This window comes from Neophocaena asiaeorientalis, unplaced genomic scaffold, assembly GCF_003031525.2.
Source record: "Neophocaena asiaeorientalis asiaeorientalis breed wild unplaced genomic scaffold, Neophocaena_asiaeorientalis_V1.1 scaffold90, whole genome shotgun sequence".
In the NCBI taxonomy this organism is placed as follows: domain Eukaryota; kingdom Metazoa; phylum Chordata; class Mammalia; order Artiodactyla; family Phocoenidae; genus Neophocaena; species Neophocaena asiaeorientalis.
The window spans coordinates 2,072,422-2,095,037 of NW_020172445.1; the positions used below are offsets into that span (position 1 = coordinate 2,072,422).

Here is a 22,616-nt window from a genome sequence, read left to right on the forward strand (position 1 = left end):
ATGTGTAATAAACACACACGCATAATACACACATGTTTTGAGGAGGGGAGTGAAGTTTTTTTAAGCTATGTGCACATAGTTAAAAAAACGAATACAAGAGGATCTCCAGGGATGAGGAAGTCTGTCTCCACTCCTGGGCCCCAGACTCCCTCCCCAGAGACCACCTCTGTTACTAGTTTCTGGTATGTCTTACCTGAGAATCTACACAGGTGGGAGAATACATGTATTCATAGCCTTTAGGTGGATTTGGACTATTAGCTTTTTTTTTTTTTTTAAACAAACTATTAGCTTGGTTACAAAGAGATTTGAAAAGTGGAAGTTTAGTTTGACTGGGTTAGTGGGTGGCAGCCTGGCTGTGAGGGCAGGTCTGCTGACCGCTGCCCCCAGAATGCCAGTGCTGAGACTGGTGGGTGGGGGAGGGATAACAGAGAATTCATGGGGGTCCACAGACAAGGGTTCCACCAGTGCAGTGACTTGGAGGTGCCAGCTCTGGAGTGGGACTGTGGCTGGTGTGAGGTTGAAGGTCAAAGGAGGGTCAAACTGGACATGCCCATGGGGTGTTTAAGACTTTAGCAGGCTGCGGTGGGGAGCAGTATTTCGGTCACCGTTGATCCAGAGGCTCAGTTCCTTAAGGGAGCTGGAAGTTGGTAGATATGGCTGGAAAGGGATTTGCTTGGAGAGTGTGGGCAGGAGTACCTTGGCTGGGATATGCAGAAGGCGGAAGGTGTGGGGAGGCCCCCTGGGGTATTTGGGGTGATGGAGAGGGCCTGGGAAGGAGTGAAGTCACACGGAGAGGACTGGTGATGAAAATGCTTGAGATTTATGGAAGTTTGTTGAAACTAGAGGTGGGGTGGGGTATGGCATAGGCATCATAGCAGGGGGAAGGGGTTGGTAAGTTGAGCTGGATGGGAATTGAGGCAGTATTGTACTATTAATTATTGAGCCAGCATTCTTGTGAGCCAGGCCTGTCCTAGGTGCTTTCTGGGTGTGGTCTGTTATCCCCCAGACACACAGTAGGTGGTCCATGGGAAGTGATGTGGAGCCTGTGTTCAGGCCCAGGGCTGCTCTTAGTCATTCAAATCCTCTGAGTTCCTGTGTGGACCTGGGGACCTGGGAATCCAACAGCCCCTGTTGTTAGTGAGCCTGTGGTTGGATCGGGGGGATGGCAGTGAATAGGACAATGGTGGATCTGGAACAACAGGGAGTAGGGGCAGGGCTTCTAGAGGATGATGACTGAGGGGAGACTTGAGGCCTCCTGGGAGAAGGAGGAGAGGGCGAAGCAGGAGTGTTGGAGCAGAGGGAACTGCAGGGGTAAGTCACAGAGGGATGAGAGACTGAGGCTTGTGGCCAGTCCCAGAGAGGTGGCTGGGGAGGGCCTGGGGGTCGGGAAACAGGACCGGAGACAGATCCCAGCTCCCGGAGCCACTGAAAGACTTCACCAGCTGTGATCTGGTTTGCGTCTCAAGAAGAGGTGGTGGACCATGGATAGGGAATGAGGGACCTGGCTGGGCTGGACTGGAGGGGGAGAGGCCAGCAGGGAGGCTGCTCCCACAAGGAGGGTTAGAGACCTTAACTAGGGGCCAAGGAGACAGGTGCCAGGTTCTGCAGGTGAGTAGGAAGTGGGGCCCAGAGGTATTGCTGAGTTGCTGGGTGAGGAGAGAAGATATCCAGGGCCTTGAGGGTGTCTGGGTGGATGGTGCAGCCTTTCCTGAGGACAGAAACGGGAAGAGAAGCCATATGTGGGTGTTGGGGGGTGATAAATTGAGGTGCCCATGGGACATCCCATGGGATTGGACAGGACAGGGAATATCTGGGCTGAGCTGCAGCTGCGAAGTGAGTCACCACCACAGAATTACAAAATAAATTCCAAAGTCGGGTTAAAAAGAAATGACTAATGTTTTCAGGTGAACAAAGTCTGAACAGACATTTCCTGAGTGAATTTATTAATGGCTAATAAACATAAGAAAGCGCTCAACCTCCCTAACAGAGAAAGAATGCTTTGGGAGATGGAGTGATGAAAGCTGTGGATCAGACCTCAGACCTGGTTCCAGTCCCAGCTCTGCTCTTTAGTGGAGGTGGATAAGTCCTTCACCTCTTAGAGCCTCAGTTTCCCCATCTGTGCAAATATTCATAGCTGTGATTGTTGTGAGGATCAATGTGACAATGTTTGCAAAGTACAGAACCCACAGGGGCTAATTTTATAGACATTATTATTATTAACAGTGAAATTAATGAAGATTTAGGATGGGATATGCCCAGCATTGGCACAGTATGTTAATAGGCTCACTCTCATCCTTCTAAAAGGGGTGTGAATTGGGTCAGCATTTTAGAGGGTAATTTGGCATCATGCATCAACAGCTGTAAAAACTCACTTATCCTTTGATGCACTGATTATATTTCTAGAAGTCTATTGAAGGGGATAATCAGAGCCAATGACAAGGATTTATGTACAGGAATGTTCACCACAGCACAGCTTATCATATCAAAAAAATGGGTGTCACAACACAGTTTTATAATAAAAGTAACTGGACAGAATGTAACATCCAACAGTAGGGATTTCAATAACACGTTCCTTGCAATGAACAGGAAAGAAACAGTCTGTGCAGAATGATGTCTAGGTTGAGCTCTTTTTAAATATCTAGGAAAAGTTGTTTCCTTTAAAGAACAACAATAAAAATAAAATCCACTGGTGCCCTGACGGGGTCTCCCTTTTGCACATTCACTGTGTTTTCTGGTGCTGAAGGAGTAAGCTGACAGGGAGCCCGGATTGGAGGGCCAGGCCTCTGTTGGAACTGCAATTGTCCGTCCAGCTCTCCTAGGTAGCCGTTAGGGTCAAGGCAGGAGGAAATCTTTGCAGCCAACTGAGAGAGAGTCCAGTTGCTGGCGAGAGTTTGTAGAGGTGGGGCAAGGTGAGACAGACCACCGTGCCCCTGTGTTTTATGCAGGGTGTGACTGAGGCTCCACTGGGGTCATGAGAAGGGAGTTGCCAGGCCTAGGTGCGAATTCTAGCTTTTTCCCCCGCCAACCCTGGCACCTGGGGCAAGTCACTTAAGTGGCCCACGTTTCTCTGTGGGTGCTTCCAACCTGGGTGTAAAGGTCACTGTGCAGCAGGACAGGTCCCCTCTGGCTGTGTGTACCCCAGGGGACATGTAATATGTGTTGTCAAGGGCAAGTTTGTCTTCTCACATATGTGGAACTGCTGATTTCCTCTCATGGTCTGATGGAACCAAAGCCATTTGGCCCGTGTCACCAGCAGTCCTGGCTGAGCAGCGTTTTGTCAGAATTGCTGGACAGCAGGTTCAAGGGTCCCAACCCAGAGTCTGATTGAGAGGGTCTGGGTGCTCTGCTGGTGCTTCTGGAGCAGGGTGTCTGTGGACCACTTGTTGAGAAACCCTGCCATGGGTCCGGGGTACTCAGCTTCCTCCATGTTGAAATCACCTGGAGAGCTTTCCAAGGTCCTGAGGCCTGAGTCCCACCCTGAGATCATGCCAGAATTGGCCTGGGTTGTGGCTTCCTTTTGTGGATTCTTAAAAGTTCTCAGGTGCACATACGTGCACATACGTAAGACTGAGAACCACAGCTTCAGTTGCTTTCTTTCCCTGCAGTGGGGTACTTGTAGGAGGCTCCTTGTCTTTCTTATGGGTAGACTCCTCCCACCAGTGCCAAGACAACTCCTTCCCCCCAGTACACTTAGTGTGAGCAGAGTGAACGTTCAAGCTCTACTCCTTGCCTTATGCCCTTCTACAGCCTCATTTTTCTCTTCTGTGAAAATGTTAGAACCCGCTTCTCAGGTTCTGGCAAGGTTAAGTGCAGGATTGGTGTATGTTGCCCATCTTAGTCCTTTTCTCCTGTCCTCATACCTTCCAGTCCACGGCCAAGCATGTTTTTCTGCACAGAGCAATGCATTAGGTTCTAGGTAACATACACACGCTTCCCATCCTTAAACCCATTAGGTTCTGGTGAAGGAGGCAGGACATTTAGGCCTAAAATCTAATAGTCTGAGGAGTTGAGCTAGGGAAGGGCAGAGCTAGCGCGGCCAAGGGCAGGCTGTGTGGGATCTAGGGGTTGACCTAAGGGAGTGTCTGTCCCGGAGGGCAGTGGCCTGGTGGCCAGCAGCGGTGGGCCTGGAGCCTGCCCCTGAGGGGAGGGATCAGGTGGTTGCTCTTACTAACAGGACCCTGGGGGTTTCCTCCAGAGGGATTTTCGTGTACACACTGGAGTCTTGGGCTGAGCCAATTATGCTGTTCGCCTGAGCCCTTCCCTAGACATTCTTCCTGGTATTCCCCCAGGCACTCGATTTCTGATCCTAACATGTGTTTGTCTTTTGCTAGATATGTGTCGAGGGCAATATTGCAAGCGGGAAGACGACGTGCCTGGATTTCTTCTCCAACACAACGGACATCGAGGTACAGCTTCCATGCCAGGTTTGAAGGAACCTGCAAAAGCTTGGTGCATTTATAAAGGGTGCAAACCGGACCTATAGAAATGTTGCTGGGGGAACGCGTCCTGTGTGAGAGGAGGGAGAGGCCCCTTGGAAGCTTGTGCCTGGTTTTCCCCCAGATTTTGCTCCACACACCCTTCTCCTTGGCTGATTCTGCTTTGTGACCTCTCACTGTAATAGATCTTAGCTATGAGTATGACTGTATGCTGTATCCTGTGAGTCCTCCTAGTGACTCCTCAGACCCGGGGAGGCGGGCGTCTGGAGGACTCCCGACACACCTGTCCTGAGCTGTGTAACTCTCGCTGACGCTTTAGAAGCACGTGTATTCTCACTGAACACCTTGGAGCCAATGTACAACAACAATACCGTGAGCAACGAGTGAACAGCTACTGAGGGTAATACTCTATGCCAGGCACTGTGTTGAGGCGTCGTTACATTATTATCTAATTGATTTCATTCTTACAGGAGTAGTCGCTATGACACAGGTCCTGTTACTACTTCAGTTGCAGAGGAGGAAACTGAGGCTCAGTGAGGTGACATGGCTTGGCCAGGGTCGCATGGCTAGTGCATGTGATGCCATGTCCCAGCCCAGGCTGTCTGCTCCAGGGGCCATGCCCTTGTTTGGCTCTATAGTATGCAGAGCTTTTTTGGCTTTAGGAAAACCACCCAGCCTTCAGATCTCAGCTCTGCTGTCTGACCTCCCCAGCTAGGTTACCCTCCATGGTGTAGGTTCTTCTGGCTCCTATATCCTTTTTGTTTTGTTTTGTTTGTTGTTTGTTTTTTTATGTGGTACGCGGGCCTCTCACTGTTGTGGCCTCTCCCGTTGCGGAGCACAGGCTCCGGACGCGCAGGCTCAGCGGCCATGGCTCACAGGCCTAGCCGCTCCGCAGCATGTGGGATCTTCCCGGACCAGGGCACAAACCCGTGTCCCCTGCATCAGCAGGTGGACTCTCAACCACTGCGCCACCAGGGAAGCCCTGTATCCTTATTTTGTACTACTTCTCGGGGTTTGAAAATATGTGTTGCTTTCTGTGATGACCTGATTAATGTCTGCTTCCCCAGTAAGTTTAAAGTTGAAAGCATGAAAGCAGGGCTGGGGTGGTTTTTCTCTTGCTGAATCCTTGGCACCTGGCACAGTGGGTGCTCAGTATTTGTTGAGTGACAGTGCCACAGATGGGGCACAGGTCAAGGCTGCCTGTGTCCCAGCCTCTGGTGGGCCTGAGTGGTACAGCATATGCTACTCAGGGGACAGGACCAGAGTGCTGAAGACCCAGAAGAAGGAGAGGGAGGTTGGGAGGAACAGGGAATGATTCACAGAGGAAGGGATATTTGAACTGGATTCTGAAGGATGTATAGGAGTTTTCCATGTAATGAAAGTTGAGTTAAAATGAGGTGAGGTGGGCATACTGGGCAGAACAACAGCATGAGCAAAGGCACAGAGGGGTAAAAGGTGGGGGGAGGTTACTCTTCAAGGGTCCCATGCATTGCTTTCCTTTGGTCTCTTGTGACCTGTGGTACCTACTCACATGGACTTGAAGGTCCACAGAGGGATCCGGATATTCTCAAAATCTTGGCCCCAAGAGCACCATTTACTCATTTATTTATTTTGGCTATGCAGGGTCTTAGTTGCGTCAGGCGGACTTCTTAGTTGCGGCATGCATGCGGGATCTAGTTCCCCCACCAGGGATCGATCCCGGACCCACTGCATTGTGAGCACAGAGTCTTACCCACTGGACCACCAGGGAAGTCCCAAGGGCACCATTTAAATCCTTTCCGGCACACGCCTGCACAGCTTAGGGAGGCTACTAAAGAAACAGGACTCTTTGCCGTCAGTGTGCCCAACACAGAGATCAGAGGGAGGAAAGGGAGGCAGAGCACGCTGCCAAGGTCGCTGGAGAGCCCCCAGGCCGGAAGCTGGGTGCAAGCTGCAGCCTGAAGTGCAAGAAGCAGCCTCCCTCTTGGCTTCTCTCACCTCCCTGCCTTCCTGATGTGGTGGGCAGTAAGGGGCAGGGTGGAGCTCCTGTGGCAGCAGGAGAAGTGGTGTGTGCCTATGCTCGTATACAGGGGTGGGCGGAGTGGTTCTCAAGTCATTTCTCGAAGCTGCGCCTGGAGCCACGTCTGCATGGAGTCGTGGCCTCGCAGGGAGGGTTGCTCCACTATTTTGGCCCACCCTGGGCGCCCAAATCTTGACTCTCTGCCCGATCCCACCCCTAACACGAGCCTTCGCAGAGCTCAGAACTGAGGAGCAGCAGCTCTCTGATGTTTTCTTTCCTGACAGGTGTTAACGGAGCCCGTGCCCAAGTGGAGAAATGTCCGAGGCCATAATCCTCTGGTGAGTGTGTTGTTCTGTGCGTGAACCGCCAGCTGCCCCTTAAGCGTGCAGGAGCAGCGCTGCTGGTGCCTGAGCCCGCACCCTGTCCAGACGTGTCCTTGCTCTTCGCTGGGTGGTGGGGGAGAGGGAAGGGACAGAGGGAAAATGGCGGCATGTCGATGGTGTGAGGTCAAGGTTCTTTGAGGCCTGGCTGGGCATGTAAGGAGCGCAGGGACCTCCTGTCAGCTATCCCAAACTATCCCAAGTGGTCGGCCCCAGCTACCGGGGGGTCCTTCTCCTGCTGCTCATTCTTACCGCACCCTCTCCTAGAAGAAACCCAGGTCTCCTCAGGCCTAGCCCCCCAGGACCTGTCCCTAAGTAACTAGCTTCCTTGGTAAACCTCTGATTGGGGTTTGCACTTGCCAATGCCCAGGGGCTGCCTCAGGCTCACCCTGAAGCTGCCCGTCTGCTTTCCCAAGGGTGGACCTAGCAAGTAGGGGCTGTAATGTGCCTGGGCCCCTCCCACCTCCTTCCTGTTCAGAAGGCTCAACTCTGGCTGCTTGAAAGAGGTGGGTGGAGTCTGGGTCATGTAAGAGTGAGCTCAAGAAAGGGATGCTGGTTCTGGGCTCCTGTCCCGTGATGGAGGAACGATTAGTTTCGTTTTTCAGGTAAGGAACCCATGGCTGAAATAGGTTGCCCAAGGTCACACAGCTGGTAAATGACAGATCTAGGTTTGAACCTTGGACTAGGGGGAGCCTGTGCTGTCCCGTCATTTCTAGCAACACAATTGGCATCTCCTTGTGTGGTTCTTTAGACTCTGAGTTCCGCTAAGGGCAGGGACTGTGTCTAATTTGGCTCACCGTTGTTTGCTAGAACATAGCACAGTGCTGAGCACTTAGTAGGTGCTTGTTCACTGATTGATTCAGCCAGTATTCATTGCATGCCTGCCATGTGCCAGACACTATTCTAGACGCTGGGGCAGTGAGCACCTCGAAGCTTCTGCTCTGCTGGCCCTAATATCCCAGTGTGCGGAGGCAGAAGGCAATTAAAAAGTGTGTGATACGGCGGGTGGTGACAGGAGCCAAGAAGGCATCTAAAGCAGGTAAAAGGATATTATTTAAATAAGGCAAAACCTCTCAGAGCTTTTGAGTAAAGAATCCCAGAGACGGGAAAAGAGTTTCACCTCTCAGCAAGGGGGAGAAGATGGAATGCCAGTCGTGGGCATACAAGGAAGCTCAGAAACATTCCTGTCTTCTAGGAAACCGGGAGGAACCAGGGCTGGATCGTTATGTAAGACAACTAGAGTTGCAGACGTTAGGGGTTAGAGGTGACATTCACAGGACCCAGTCCCAGTCTCAGAAGTCTGAGTATCCGTGGCACAAAGAGCATTGCCAATGACAGTTTTATAATAAAAAAAACCAATAGAATTAGATATTTTTACACAAGTTTCCACTCTAGACAGAGGAGCAAGATTGATAGTTTTGTGGAAAGTCTCAGGTCATCACTTTATCTGAATCGGTTTTCTGATGCAGAAGGGTCTTTTTCTCTGCAGCTGTCAGGCAAGAGGGAGTGTTTCTCCTAACTTTTCTGAGATTCTTTCACCCGCAGTGAGGAGTTAGCAGTTTTCAATGCAGAGCACCGGAGTTTCATTAGTTAGCACCAAGAGAAAAAGAAGCAAAAATGTGGAAAAGAGCAGAATAGGATTTTTTTTTTTTTTTTTTTTTTTTGCGGTACGCGGGCCTCTCACTGTTGTGGCCTCTCCCGTTGCGGAGCACAGCCTCTGGATGCGCACGCTCAGTGGCCACAGCTCACGGGCCCAGCTGCTCCGCGGCATGTGGGATCTTCCCGGACCGGGGCACGAACCCGTGTCCCCTGCATTGGCAGGCGGACTCTCAGCCACCAGGGAAGCTCCAGAATAGGATTATTAGCAAGTGGAACATGGAGCAGGAAGTATTTTGTATCTACACGCAGTAGAGAGTGATTGAGGGGGTGGATTCTGTTTTAGAGAGGATGGTTGGGAAGGCATCTCTGACAAAGTGACATTTGAGCAGAAACCTAAACAAAGCTTGGGAGGGAGCAGTGCAGGTATCTGGGGGAGAGTGTTCAGACAGAAGGCACAGCAGATGCAAAGGCCCTGAGTTGAAATCACACTTGGGTGTTTGGGTAACAGTAAGGAAGCTCACGTGGTTGGAAGCTCACAGAGCCAAAGGAAGAATGGTTGGAGACAAGAGAAGATGGAAGTGATTGTCTAGGGCCCTGTGGGCCTTGGTAAGGGCTTTTGATTTCATTGTGAATGCAGTGGGAAGCCAGGGAGAGTCCTGAACAGGGCAGTGATGATAACTGGCTCCTGTAGTATAACAGGCTCACTGGTTGCCAGATAGAGAGCAGGCTGTAGGGGCTCAGTGAACATGATTGAATGCCTGAATGAATGCTCCCTGGGACTTTATATAGGTTTCTATTATAGCTGTTCCCAGGCTGTCCTGTAACTGCTCCAGTGTCTGTCTCTGTCCACTCTGTGACCGGCCTGGGAGTCCTACAGATAGAGCACTGCATTCTCCCCTCTTTAGGGTCTGATGTACCGGGACGCCTGTCGATGGGGCCTCACGCTGCAGACATATGTGCAGCTCACCATGCTGGACCAGCACACCCGTCCTCAGGTACATTTCAGATGCTTGGTTTCAACCTTCTTTTTTTTTTTTTTTTTTTTTTTTTTTTTGGGGTTCCGCGGGCCTCTCACTGTTGTGGCCTCTTCCGTTGCGGAGCACAGGCTCCGGACGCGCAGGCTCAGCGGTCATGGCTCACGGGCCCAGCCGCTCTGCGGCATGTGGGATCTTCCCGGACCGGGGCGTGAACCCATGTCCCCTGCATCGGCAGGTGGGCTCTCAACCACTGCACCACCAGGGAAGCCCATGGTTTCAACCTTCTTAAACAGTTTTCTTCAAAGGAGTGGCATGTGGTTGCCAGGAAGGGAAACCTCACAAGGAAGCCCCACTGGGCCTTCAGAGCTGCTCAGCCTTCTCTGCCTCTGGGCGAAGGTCTCTGTTCCTACAGCTCTCTGAGGACCAGGCTCCAGTGCCCCCACCCACCAACCTCAGCTAGCCAAGAACTTGCTATGATGCCACGTAAGCCCAAGTCTTCATGACCCGATCGCTCCTGGGCTCAACTCCCTTTAACTCAGCTCTTCTCAAAGTGTGGTCCCTGTACTAGGAGCAGTGGCAGCACCTGGAAACTTGTTAGAAATGCACGTTTTCTGGCCCCATCCTGGACCTGCTGAATCAGAAATTCTGAGGTGAGGCCCAGCAGTCTGGGTTTTATCAAGCTCTCCAGGTGATTTTAACACATCCCTTATTTGTTTGAAAATTTGTTTGCATGAGAGCTGCTGATCTAACCTTCACAAGGCTTGTTCACATTCTCAGTTCAGGTTCTTGAGAGAAAGGATCTGATTGGCTCAGCTTGGGTCAGGTGTCCAGCCCTGGTCCAGTCAGGTATTGGGGCAGGTCACAAGCACAGCCACTTAGGCCCCTTCCATCAGCAGGGTGTGAATAGGGGCAGAGTCTCTTAGAAGAAAGGCTGACTGAGAGATCTGATTGGCACCCGTGGTTCAGAATGGCAAGTACCACCTAAGAGACTGGCTTTGGAGGCTCTCCTTGAAGGAGACAGGAGATCCATCGGCCAGTTTCTCTGACACAGCCATTCAGTGGTTTGATGCAAGGCTGGGCACTTGCAACCATAGCTATCATTCTTCTACAAATCTGTGTCTTTTAATAATAGAAAAAGAGATGAGCAGAACCATATGAACTTCTATCTCCCCAAAAATCTGTCTAAAAGATACATGTCAGAGTATGGTCTGAGGTTGGCATGTACCCTACTTCTCCTGAGTGGGCACTTGATTGCAAATGTAAATTGTATCTAATATATCTGAATATAACGGGCTGTATGTGTGTGCCTCTGTTTAAGGAAATGTATCAGGAAGGAGGCAGAGAAAGAGAGATGGACAGACTAGGAAAGAGGAGGAGGAGGAGAGAGGGATAAATGGGGAACTAGCAAAAGATGGACAGCAGAGAGTCATAAGTAAGGAGAGGACTGAAAAATAGAAAAGAAGGCAGATGGACAGATAGACAAATAGGAGAGTCAGGAAATTCCTGGGTTATGGCTTTAAATCAGCCTCTGATTTGCTGGTCCAGGTCCCATCGGGTGCTGTGGGCCAGGCTGAGTGAGAGCAGTGTTTGCCCACTTGGTGTCAAGAGTAAGAGCACCTCCGGCTTCCCAATGGGACACTGGACAAAGGGAAAGGCCTTCTGCGGAGGGTGTGTACATGCTGGCAGAGAGGGGCCACGTCAGTGTCGTCCTCCCTCTTGCTGGGCACAGTCCTTTCCAGTTTTGAAGGGCTGCAGTGATCCCCAGCCAGCCCTGTGAGGAGGCGGTGAAGTTGGCAGGCATGCTGGTGGGGTTCCATAAAGCCACAGCCCAGCTCTCTTGGAGCTGTGCCTCTGCTTAAGCAAATGCATCCTATTTAGGTCCCTGATAATCACCGCACTTTGTGCTTGCCACCACTTTCCCGGGGGGCACTTGGCAGTTTTTCTAGCACTTCCCCAAACTCACAGTCCATTGGAGCCTCACCCCTCCTGTGAAGGAGGCTGCTGCTGACAGGCCCTCCGCCCGGCCTTGCTGCACTGACCACTGAGCTTCAGGGTATGGTATGGGGAGGGTCCAGGGCCCAGGGAGCCTAACGTGGGACACACGGTTCTCTGGTGTCCACCTCCCTCTCCTGAGGCTTCTCAATTCTTGTATTCAGCATAGACCATAGGCAGGGGGAGCAACAGGCATTCTTCAAGGCTTCCTGACCCCTTCCTGTTTGCCTGAGTTAGTGAATCACTTTTTGTTTTCTTGTAGACATTGCCTGTACGGTTGATGGAACGGTCGATTCACAGCGCAAGATACGTTTTTGTAGAAAACTTGTATAGAAGGTACCGTAGTTTGCACAATCGATAATTTATTAAACCATTAAATTTTTAGAAATGAAATTGAAACTTATTTATCTAATTGACACATACTGAGTACCTACTGTGTTGCCACAGTAACACTGTTTAACAACCAACCATAAAGCCTCAGTGACAGACAGCTCTCCGTGCTGATGGCTCGGCTGTCCAGGGCGGTCGGCCCGGCGGCTCTGCTGACCTTGGCTGGCTCAGTGATATGTCCAGGGGTTGGCTGGTCTAGGGTGGCCCGGTGAGGGTGACTGGGGTGACTCATCTCTCATCTGCTTGCTGATCCTCCTCCTGGGACCGGCAAGCTGGCCTGGGCATTCACATCTCATGGCTATGGCAGATCAACAGCACCGTAGTTCTTTTTCAGGTCTCTGCTTCACGTTCGCTAACATCCATTGGCCAAAGCAGGTCACACTGGCCCACCCCAGTCTGAGAGGGGGCAGGGCCCTGTGGGTTACATGGCAAAGTGGGAGGAGACAGGGAGGGGTGAAGATTCAGAGCGACTAGAGCAATCAGTCCAGCAGTGTGCATGATATTTGTTGTGGTTTCACTCACAGCTGTCTTCTGCCCTCATGGGAGCAGACTCTGTCACACAGACCTAGCTGGGGGGGCTTCTGGTGGCCCTCAGTGCTGTGGCCTCAGAGGTGTCGGGTCTTCCACTCCTGCGCTCAGTTGACTGCTGATGTTTGGGAGTCTTGGGGAATGGGCTGCAGCTTCTTCTCCGCGTCTCCCTTCTTGGTAGCTTGGAGCTTCACTCCCTCACAGAGCTGGTCCTGATATCTGCCTTCCACTCTCTACACCCTGGCTCCCTGTTCCCTCCCATCTGCAGCTGTGGTCCCAGCCTCCCTGTCTAGGTGGGTTGAGCCTCTCATTCTTTTTTTTTCTTTTCTTTTCTGTATTTATTTTTGGCTGTGTTGGGTCTTCGCTGCTGTGCGTGGACTTTCTCTAGTTGTGGCGAGCGGGGGCTACTCTTAGTTGCGGTGCGTGGGCTTCTCATTGTGGTGGCTTCTCTTTGTTGTGGAGCACCGGCTCTAGGGCGCACGGGCTTTAGTAGTTGTGGCTCGCGGGCTCTAGAACTCAGGCTCAGTAGTTGTGGCGCATGGGCTTAGTTGCTCTGTGGCCCGTGGGATCTTCCCAGACCAGGGCTCAAACCCACGTCCCCTGCCTTGGCAGGTGGATTCTTAACCACTGCACCACCGGGGAAGCCCCTCTTGTTATTCTTAATTACTTCTTTCTGTTGGTTTTCTTCGTGGTATTCAAGACAACTTCTAATTAGGTTGAACCACATCAAATTATTAACACTTGACCAATTTTGACCTACAAAAATGGCAGTTTTGGGCTTCCCAAAGGGGGGGCCCAGGGGGGCCAGGCCATCCGCCACTTTGGTTTCAGGGAGATGAGAGAAGGCAGTGCTCCTCAAACCCTTTCCCTGAAGTCTCCAAAGGCAGAGAAACACTCACCCAGGCGGCCGCTTCCCTGCAGGTTTTCCCAGACTGCGTACCCGAAGCAGCCGGCTAACTAACTGGAAATTTCTTTGAAGACTTCTCTTTGAAGTCTTTGCATTCTATCCCATAACGTATCCCTGTGATTGTAACAACTGGTGTGCTCAGCATGTGTCTGGGAGTCCCCCTCACTCAGCCACACTCCCCAGAGAGCCCGAGTTTGGGCGGCAGAGATCCAAGGGCAGGGACACCAAGAGGCACCTTCCCAGTGCAGGCCATTCACTTGTGGGACTGGTCCAGCTTACCTGAGAGTAGGCACGGCTCATGTGGTTGAGGGGCAGGGCAGGGACCCGTGGGCAGGAGCTACAGTTATTGTCCTTCCGTTTGAACCCTCCAGGCAGCACTGAGATGGGCACTGTTGACCATGTTTGGCAGATCAGGAACCACGTGGGGTTCGAAGGCCTTGCTCCTTCCTGGTTGGGCAGGAAACTGACCGGGGGGGCTGACCTGCACTCTGCTATGTGGGGCAGCAGTGAAGGAGGAAGTGGTGAGACATCTAGATTTCTCTCTGTGAGGCCAGAGGCTTCAGGCCCAGGGGAGTCCCCAGTGTGCTGGCTCCGGGGGACCAGGCCTCTGCCCCTTTCCACCCAGGCCCTACACTCAGCTTCTCCCACAGACTCCGTGCATCTTGTTAATGCACCCATGCTGCTTCCAGGGTGGGGCCCGAGAGCCTGCATTTGTAGCAGAAAAGCACCCTGGATAGCTATCATCCTGCTGGTTGGCGTCACACTTGGAGGGGCAGCCTCCGAAGAAGGCCGCAGCCAGGTGACCCGCAAGGGGCCGTCTGTGCCAATCATGGCCCCTTCCCCTGGGAGTTTTGCCCCGTGGCTTCCTTGGGGCCTCACCTGGGCCTTAGGGGTCGTTGAAAGCAAGACCTGCGGGCTGTCTTTGTGGGGGTCAGTGGGGCAGGTGGCCAGCCAGAGTGAAAGTTCTTCATGGAGCAGGATTTCCTCAGCTTCCTGCACCACCTGCAGTTTCTTCATTTCACATTTGTGGCTTCAGATTTTGGTTGTTGGGGGTTTTGTTGTATTACCTTTGTTTTCAGGGTCTCTGGGTGTATTCCTAGGTCAGGAGTGAGGCAGCTGTAGGCCAAAGGTTTTCTTTTTGGAGGCACAGTAAACAGCATTTCTAGCCAGAGCTAAAGAAGTGACAGGTGGGAGGAAGGGTAGGATGTGGGCTTTCTTCTTGGTCACTTTCATTAGAAACCCAGCTTCTCTCCATGCAGTGGGCCTTCCACAGTGAAGTGGTGCTGCGAAAGTAGATGTTTCCATGCCCCCCAAATACAGATTACCATCATTTTGAGCCTACACCAAATGACGCCTAGAACTGGGTTTGGCTGGATCCTTTGCTCATAGCCAGAATAGGATGTTTTGGTTCCCACCTGTGGAAGTTCAGCTGGGTGCTGGGAACCACAAGACGGCTTGTGTGGGGTGTCAGCTCTTGCCTGGGAGCTTGTGTGGGGACAGCCCTTACACAAGGCAGGGGGTGCATGGTTGCTGCCCCTTCAGCCTTGGGGTTGGTCCTTCTCTCTTTCACAGCAGCCCTTGCAGCCTTGGCTTGGAATCTGGAGGGACTGGGATGGAAGGAAGTGCGGTAGGCGTGGCTTTGCTGTCTGCAGTTGCAGGCTCGGGTACCCAGAAAAGCCCACGTTCTGCAATCCTGCATCCCCCAAAGCCAGATTTCTGGAAGGGCTTTCTTGCCTTTTGGGCCTTGGACAAGTGAGGAGCTCCTCCAGGGAGAGACCCGCCTCTTCCGCCCGCATCCTCACCCCAGCGAGTTTGGGGTGGGCAGAACATACAAGCGATTATGCCACCAGGGGTTAATTGCCAACAAGGAAGATTCTGGTTCCACAGTCTCCTCAAAGACTTAAAGAACCTGAAGGACTTCTGAGGTGTGGGCACTGTGCTGGAATGAACAGCTGAAGGTGGCGAGAAAGACTCCGGCAGCTAAAGCGGCCACGCAGGCCACTGTGTGGCCCGACCCTGTGGGCTAATTGAACACAAAGGTTTCACAGGATTGCCTGGTTGGTGTTTTCTAGGAACAGAAGGAAGGGAATTGCATGGGGCCCAGCTGGGGAAGTGACACACTGACTCACCTGGGGCTGCGGGTTGCGGACATCCATTAAGGCCCTGCGTTTGGAACAACAGGCGGATCCTCCTGCTGCCCTGATGGGCCCTGGGACTTGGACTCCTCCTCACTCTAGGCCAGACTGGGGACTCACTGCCTGTGTCATGGGCCTGCGAGCGGTGGCTTTCCTCAGGCTGAGGACGGGCCCAGGGGCAGCCCCCTCAGCTGACAGACAGGGCAGGTGGGGTTGGGGCACGTGGTGCAGCCAGGAGCGTATGGGTTTGGGGGCCGCCGAGAGCCAGGCTTCAGTCCCTGGCTCAGAGCCGGGCTGAGCTTCTCTGGGCCTCAGTTTTCCTCATCTATAACTTGGGGCTAAAATTGACCTCACAAGGTCTTGTGAGAAACAAAAGAATGTCATGTGTACAAGGAGGCTAGCATTTGAGTGTGTGATTTCAGTTTTAACCCCTGCTCTCCGGGACCCAGGGGGAAGGCGGCAGCAAACCGTGCCAAACAAAACAGTCAGCAGGATTCGTGTGGACTCATGACCTCAGTTTGCCCCTCTAGGATAAGGGGAAGGCACCATGAAACCCCCTCAGTCCACCGTTGGTGGGTCTGCAGAGAGGTGCTGCCCTCTGTGTGTTCTGTGGGAATAAAAGCAGTGCCTTGGTGGTGGTGCTGGGCGCCCCATTCTCGAGGCAGACAAAGGAGGAGCCGGGCAGATTCCTAGGAGGAGAACTGCAGATACGGATAAAACAGCGCCCGCTGCCTGACATGCCTCAGAATCATGGAAGGCAGCTTCCGTTTCCTCACTCCGCTCAGCCGGTGGCCAGTTGTCCTGGACCCCCCAGCACATGGCTCCTGGCAGTCTTAGAAGGGTTTTCTGGAGGTTTGCCTGCTGACCCTGCCCTCAGGGAGGCTGCCCTGGAGCTGTCTAGAGGACCTCTAAGGGGAGCATCGGGAAGGGAGGACCTGCTTCCTCCCAGGTTTGCCTGGGCCAGGTGAGAATGGGAGGTTCCTCTGAGCTACCCAGGAGGTGTCCTGAGACCACCTGGGGCCGATTTCCAGCAGAGCGGCGGCTCTCAGGCCCCAGCACTTTTTGTGGTGTCAGTTGGTTTGGTTTTAGTTAACACTGTGCTACCTGTGTCCTGAATTGTGACTCAGTTCGGTGGCCACAGCTAAGGGTATCCTCCCAGCTCTGGGATTTGACAGAACCTCCCTTGAGCCTTACAGACACCGGTGAAGTCCTCAGGGGCAGTCTCACACCAACTGTGGGCAACTTTCCCTCCATGTGTGCTGCTCACTGGCCCACACCCTTGAGTTGCCAGTCTGTGCTGTGTGCCCAGGCTGCGTGTTTGGTGGAGCGAGTGGGGCTGATCAGCAGCTTCTTTTTGGCAAATCCTCATTCCCTCAGGGTCAGCTTTGTTCCAGAGAAGGAAAACATGTCGAGAAGAGTGGTTTGGTGTCTGAATATCAAATACGCTGAGCAGCAGCCCAGCTCAAAGCAGCCTCAACACTGAGGTTGTCACGGGCTGCCTTAACAGCAGGCTTTGGGGTTGGTTTCATTCGGTAGCCCTAGTGCTGTTTCTCTCTGTTTTCCTACTGTCTTGTTTGTGTCCTCAATATGATTCCCTCTTGGTGACACAATGCCTGTGGCAGAACTGGGCTTCTCATTGCTGGCCAGAGGGTGGATGTCTTGCCAGTGGCTCTCCTCTAAGCATGAGGAAGCATGGTCTCCATAAACTCCAGCAAACCTCCCTCATGTCTCACTGGTCAGGTTGGGCCCTATGGCCTGGGCTGATCAACTCAGCCTGGCCAGCGGAGAGGACGTCCCTCAGACCAGTTGGTTTGCTCTGAAGCTTGGGCTGCGGTCAAGTTTCCCTGAACACTCAGGCCTGTGGGATGGACCCTGAATAGACCATGGGCTACTTTTAAGGAGGTAGGAGGAAAGAATTGGGGGATGGGCAACCATATGAGCTGTGATCGCAAAGTTGCTACCTTTAGTATCTGAATTTTGGTCCCTTCTGCAATGTCCTGGGACTTCCTCCCTCTCCCCTCCCCTACAAAGCCTCCCCGACTTATTCGTGGGGGCAGGTGCTGGTCCTCACATGTTAGTCTGCTCTGGTGTCCCTGCTGAAGTCTGATGCCTGAGACCCCTCAAGGCGCCGACAACTGCCCGTCTGCCCCTGCTGTTCTCCCGGGCACCCTGCATTTTCCTGCTGTTCTGCCAGGCACAGCTCTTCTGCGCTGAGGGCGTCTGGTGGTCTCAGGGACTAGGGGAGGATGTCCCCCTCCAGTCTGTGCCCCGCCCCATCGTTTGGGCCCCCAGGCAGGGCTGCTTGAGCTTGTCATCTTCAGAGCGCCTTCCTCCACACCCGTCCTGCCCCCTCACCCAGGTGGGAGTCAGTTCACCACCCGTGGCGGGGGCAGCTGCAAACCACCCGCTCCACTGGCCTCTTTTCCCCGCCTCCCCTTCTTTAGTCAGCAGTCAGAAGACCCCCAGCTGCACACAGCTCAGGCACCTCCACTCGCCCGTAGCCCGCCTTGCCAAACCCAGTTCTGAGTGGATCCAAGATGATATTCAAGACGGGTGGAGGATGTTGAAAGGAATTCCTCTCCTGGGCCTTTGAGGGTCACCCCACAGCTGCCTGGTTTGTTTCCTCCAGCTGCTGCCCCTCCTCCCACTCTTCCCTGCTCATTTCCTCCAGGGCAGAGGACAGACGCCAGGTCTCTCTCACTTGTGGGCTTCTTTCTTTCTTTTTCAGTTATTACTTAAAATATGTAGTAATTTCCCCCCACCCCCGCCCCGAATTGAGAACTAGTACGTTGTTAAATTTTGGAAAATACAGAAAGAGATAAAGAAAAAAATGTCTCCCATAGTCCTACAGTTCAGAGGAAAGCACTGTTAACCTTTTGGTGGTTTTCTTTCCAGTCTCCTTTCTAAATGTGTGGATGAATACTCTTGAAAGTATGGTTGGGTCGTGCTATATGCACAGTTTTATATCCTCCTGTTTTCATTGAATAATGAGAATTTGGTTGTGAGCATTTTCCATGTCATTAAATATTATTTTATAGCATCGTCTTTCAGTTGCTGTGTGGTTTTCTGTTAGATAGATGTACCATGATTTAGTTTTTCATTATTTTTTAAATAGTGCTACGGAGGGCATCCACGATTGTTTTCACAAAATAAATTTCTAGAGGTGAAACGGGTTTGCTGTTCCTCCTCCCAGCCTGAGCGCTGTCCGTGTTCTCAGGGGACAGGCTTCATAGCCCCTTCCTTGGCTTGGAGTTCAAATCCCAAATGAATTCTCCCCTTGGGCAGTGCCAAGATACTTGCTGCATTATACCATCGACCGTACCTGGGCAGCGGGAGGTCAGGAGGTTTTGGGTCCTTGTCATCACTACCCGCCCAGTATCATGTGATTACACTATGTCACGGTTCCCTTGGCAGTGCCCTTTCAATAAAAGCAGTGCCCAGATGTTTTGGGGGAACGGCACAGCCCAGGAACTTTCTCATGGGATAATAAAACCCTTATAACTCTCGTTACAGTGGGAAGATGCCTGAAGTGGACTATGTGGTCTTGTCGGAATGGTTTGACTGGATTGTGAGGAACATCGATGTGTCCATTGACTTGATAGGTGAGACAGTCAGTCCCTCCCTGGCCTCCCTCCCCTGGGCCCAGTGAGGAGGTGGTTGGCTGGGCTTCAAGCAGCAGGGGCGGTGGGCGGGGCCCTCACCATAAGCAATTCTTCCCCTACCTTGACTCAGCCTTCTCCCAGAGGGCAGATAGAATCTGGGGCTTTTGGTCCCTCCTGGAGAAGCACCCTGGCCAGTTCCTCAAACTGCTTTCCCCTCGGTCCCTTGTGATATGATGGGTTTTTTCTAGTTTGTAAAGGAGGGAGGAGGGACAGAACCTGGACCGTTACTGAGACAGGCCGGGTGCCAGGCCCCGTGCTAAGCTCTGGCAATGTACAGAACCTATTCAGCTTCACAGTGACCCTGTGGGGCTGGTGATGTGGAAAGAGAATGAAAGTCAGGATGAGGGTCAAGATGCCTGTTTGGCCACACAGCTGGTCTGCCTCTCCTGCTCAGGGCTGCTGGTAGATGTTTCTCTCCACCCCTTGCCCACACGCCTTCCTTCCCCCTACCCCTCACTTTCACTTCCAAGCCATGAACAGAGTAATTAAAGCCACATATATGTTTTTTTAAAATCTCAGTTTATCTCCAGACCACTCCTGAGACCTGTTACCAGAGGCTAAAGATGAGATGCAGGGAAGAGGAGAAGGTCATTCCACTGGTAAGAGCCCCTTTAACCCGGGGAAAGGTGCAACTTCATCCCATCCTGGCCCCACCCTCTGTGAGATCATTGTGCTGTTGTTTCAGGGAGAGAAATAGGAACTGAGCACGTTGGAGGGTGAACTCTGACTTCCTCTGAGCTGGAGACCCTGTGCGGTGTCCAGGTCTGCTTCACTTCCTGTGGCCCCAGACTCAGTGGTGGGCACCCCCGGGGCTCAGAGGCGTCCCTTCTCCTGTTCCCACCCAGGTGTCCCCAGGACTTGTTTGGTCCACCTCCTGAAAATTGCTTGCCTTTGTGCTGTCCCCTGGATCCTCGCTAGGACGTGCCCACTTGCTCGCTGTTGCATTGCCAGTGCTTGGCACAGTGCCTGGCTGGGAGGTGAAACTCACTAGTGTCTGCCCAGTGCCTCACCCTTCTGCGTTCTGGCTCAGGGCCACATCAGCTCTAGTCAGGGCTGTCTAACAGGCTTGGACTCCTCTCCTTGCCCTGGTCTCTCACTATCCGCATCCCCCTCAGAAATCCATCCTCCACACTGCTGCTTGGGTGATGTTCCCAGTACAGAACACCACGCATGCAATTCCCTAACCCCACCCTCTTCAGTGCCTCACCACTGTCTAGGATAAAGTCCCCACTTGTAGCATGCCATCCGAGATCCTGCGTGATTGGCTTCATCCCCTTCCACTCCCTGCCTTTCATGCTCTGGCCATAAAGAACTAGTTGTGGCTACACATGCTCTCTCTCTCTCTCTCTCTTCCCCCCTCTCCCCCTCCCCTCCCCTAAAAAAAATGGGAGTTACACAAATGTACCTTTGCCATAGTGGTTTCTTTTGCCTCAGGTGTCACCTCCTCCAAGAAGCTTTCTCTGACCTTCCCTCTATTGTGGTCCCCCAGCCTCTGTGCTTATTATGATCACAGCCATTAGGACAGATATTCTGAAACTATTTCTTTATGTGTTTGCTCCCCATCCCTCAGAAAACTACCATGAACTTTTTAAGATTAGATCTTATTCCCTCTGCGTCCCTAGAATGTGTCCCAGGCCTTGGCATCTAGGGGTTGCTCAGTTAATATTGATCGGAATGCCCCATGTGAATGCCACTGGAAGTACACAGACAGAGGCTGGGCAAGCATTTACTGGGATATCATGGGGGTCTGAGCCCAGGATGGGCTGGACTGGGGTCCTAGAAGGCCAGTCCAGCTCCTGAGGCCCACCCCGCCTTGTTTGCCCCAGGCACCAGCAAGGTGGATTCCAGCCATGAAGGCCCAGGCCTCGTTCTGGGCAGCTGCTTTGAAATCTGGAGACCGGAGTGATTAGAGGAAGGGTGAAATGGGGCGGGGCTGGACCAAGCTGGGATGGGGCACGGCAGCTCTGTGCAGTGACCCAGACTTTTGGAAGAAGTGACAAATCTGGAGTCTGTCCAAGTCATTGTCGAGGACATTGTCTTAATGGTTTTGACAAGGCCTCTAGGACAAGTCTGTTGTTGCCAAGGGAGAACTTGGTGGTGGATAAAGAGGCAGCAGTGTGGTTTACCCGAGAGCCTCAGGGCTGGGAGTAAATTGCTGCTTGAGGAGGTGTTTGCCTGTGGCCAAGAGCACCGGGGCCTGCTTGTGGAGAGTGCCGTCCAGTCCTACCAGTCCTACCGGTTGCGCAGGCATGGATGCCCTAGGGGCGGGTCTGGGCCTCTTTTCCCTTGCGTTTCACCTTGTCCTCCTTCTGAAGTTTGCCCTTAAGCTTTCAAGGATCAATAGGTTACAAGTTGTCTGTTGGGGTGAGAGCAGCCAAGTGGGGCTCCTGGGCCAGTGAGGGTCACAGTCCTCTTGGTGGGAAGGACGGAGGGAGGGTTCAGAGGCTTCCCAGGCCCCTGTGAAGAAACAGAGGCCTTGCTGATGGAGAAGTGGCAGGAAACGAGAGCAGCCAGGTGGGAGGATATGTCCAAAGCGCCAGAGGAGCAGAGTGCGCTGGAGGGATGGGCAGGTGGCCAGAGGGATGCTTCTGACTATTGCGACAGCTGGGCTGGCTGACAGAGTGCTTGGCCACGTTTATCATTGTCCACCTGAGCCAGGTTGGCTGTTGCGGGTCCTTAGTCCAAGCCACTGCCCTGTGGTCATTGACATTCACCTAACCTGCCCCTGAGACCCCTGGAGGGGAGAGGTCTGCTCCCTATGTGCTCCCGAAAGCCCTTGCATTTTTACCCCCTCCGGCAGGAATACCTGGATGCTATTCACCACCTGTACGAGGAGTGGCTCATCAAAGGGAGCCTTTTCCCCGTGGCGGCCCCTGTTCTGGTAAGCACCCCCTGACAGGGCAGGAGACTTTTCTAGAAGGAGGAGCGACTCGGGGGATGTCGGCCACTCTGCAGCTGGAGAATTTGAAAGAAGGAAGTGGGGAGGGTGGAAGGGACTCTGTCTCACAGTCCCCGTTCTGGACTGAGCCTTAGTGAGCTGGACAGACCTGAGAGAAGGTGACCTGTCCCAGTGTCATTACGCCGGTGGTACAGTAGCATCTCAGTTATCCAGCATTGTCAGCAAAGGAGAGTTCCAGATGGCTGGAGCCCCTGGACCTGGGTTTTGGCCTTAACCGCTTGGGGTGGTGGTCTTTCTGACATGCCCGTCCCTTCTCCAGCGGGTGGCAGGCCCAAAGCCTCATTGCACCTTTTCTTGGTGACCCAGGGCATCTGAAGGAGCGTCAGTTGCTGTTCTGGTCTGTCACACAATGATGCCCCCTTAGGAGGTGCTGAGGTGTGTAGGACTGTTTGCCCCAGACTACTAATGCCTTTGAATTCCCGTGTTTGCTTTTTACCCTCCTTTCTCCTGCTGGCACTCACCATTTCTAACTGTGTTGATGCTTCTGCCCCATCAGTGTTTCCCCACTTCCTTGTCCCCTCGTTTTCTGATTTGCTGCTGCCAACTTCCTTTAGGCAGACCGTTGGGTCCCTCGGACTGTTAGGAACGTGTGTACAGTGTGGGATCTGAGGGAGGGCCTTGCACAAACTTGTGTGCATGGCCTTGGAGACAT

At 52.8% G+C, this 22,616-nt stretch overlaps 1 protein-coding gene across 7 annotated transcripts in view; it reads left to right on the forward strand.

The window, feature by feature from the left end:
* TK2 (thymidine kinase 2) overlaps window positions 1-22,616 on the forward strand; it is a 30,396-nt gene that overhangs the window by 1,406 nt on the left and 6,374 nt on the right. Inside the window, exons 3-10 of one of the 7 annotated variants that reach the window (XR_003001472.1) lie at window positions 4,332-4,406; window positions 6,720-6,773; window positions 9,320-9,409; window positions 11,646-11,719; window positions 18,857-18,945; window positions 19,525-19,604; window positions 21,806-21,886; window positions 22,271-22,339. Coding sequence is in view for 6 of the 7 variants with exons in the window: in XM_024732655.1 (XP_024588423.1) it covers window positions 4,332-4,406; window positions 6,720-6,773; window positions 9,320-9,409; window positions 11,646-11,719; window positions 18,857-18,945; window positions 19,525-19,604; window positions 21,806-21,886 (543 nt within the window). In the remaining variant the exon portion in view is untranslated. Of the gene's footprint in view, window positions 1-4,331; window positions 4,407-4,621; window positions 4,837-6,719; window positions 6,774-9,319; window positions 9,410-11,645; window positions 11,720-18,856; window positions 18,946-19,524; window positions 19,605-21,805; window positions 21,887-22,270; window positions 22,340-22,616 lie in introns of all 7 variants that reach the window. The other 6 variants (XM_024732675.1, XM_024732686.1, XM_024732695.1 and 3 more) reach the window with 6 other exon arrangements.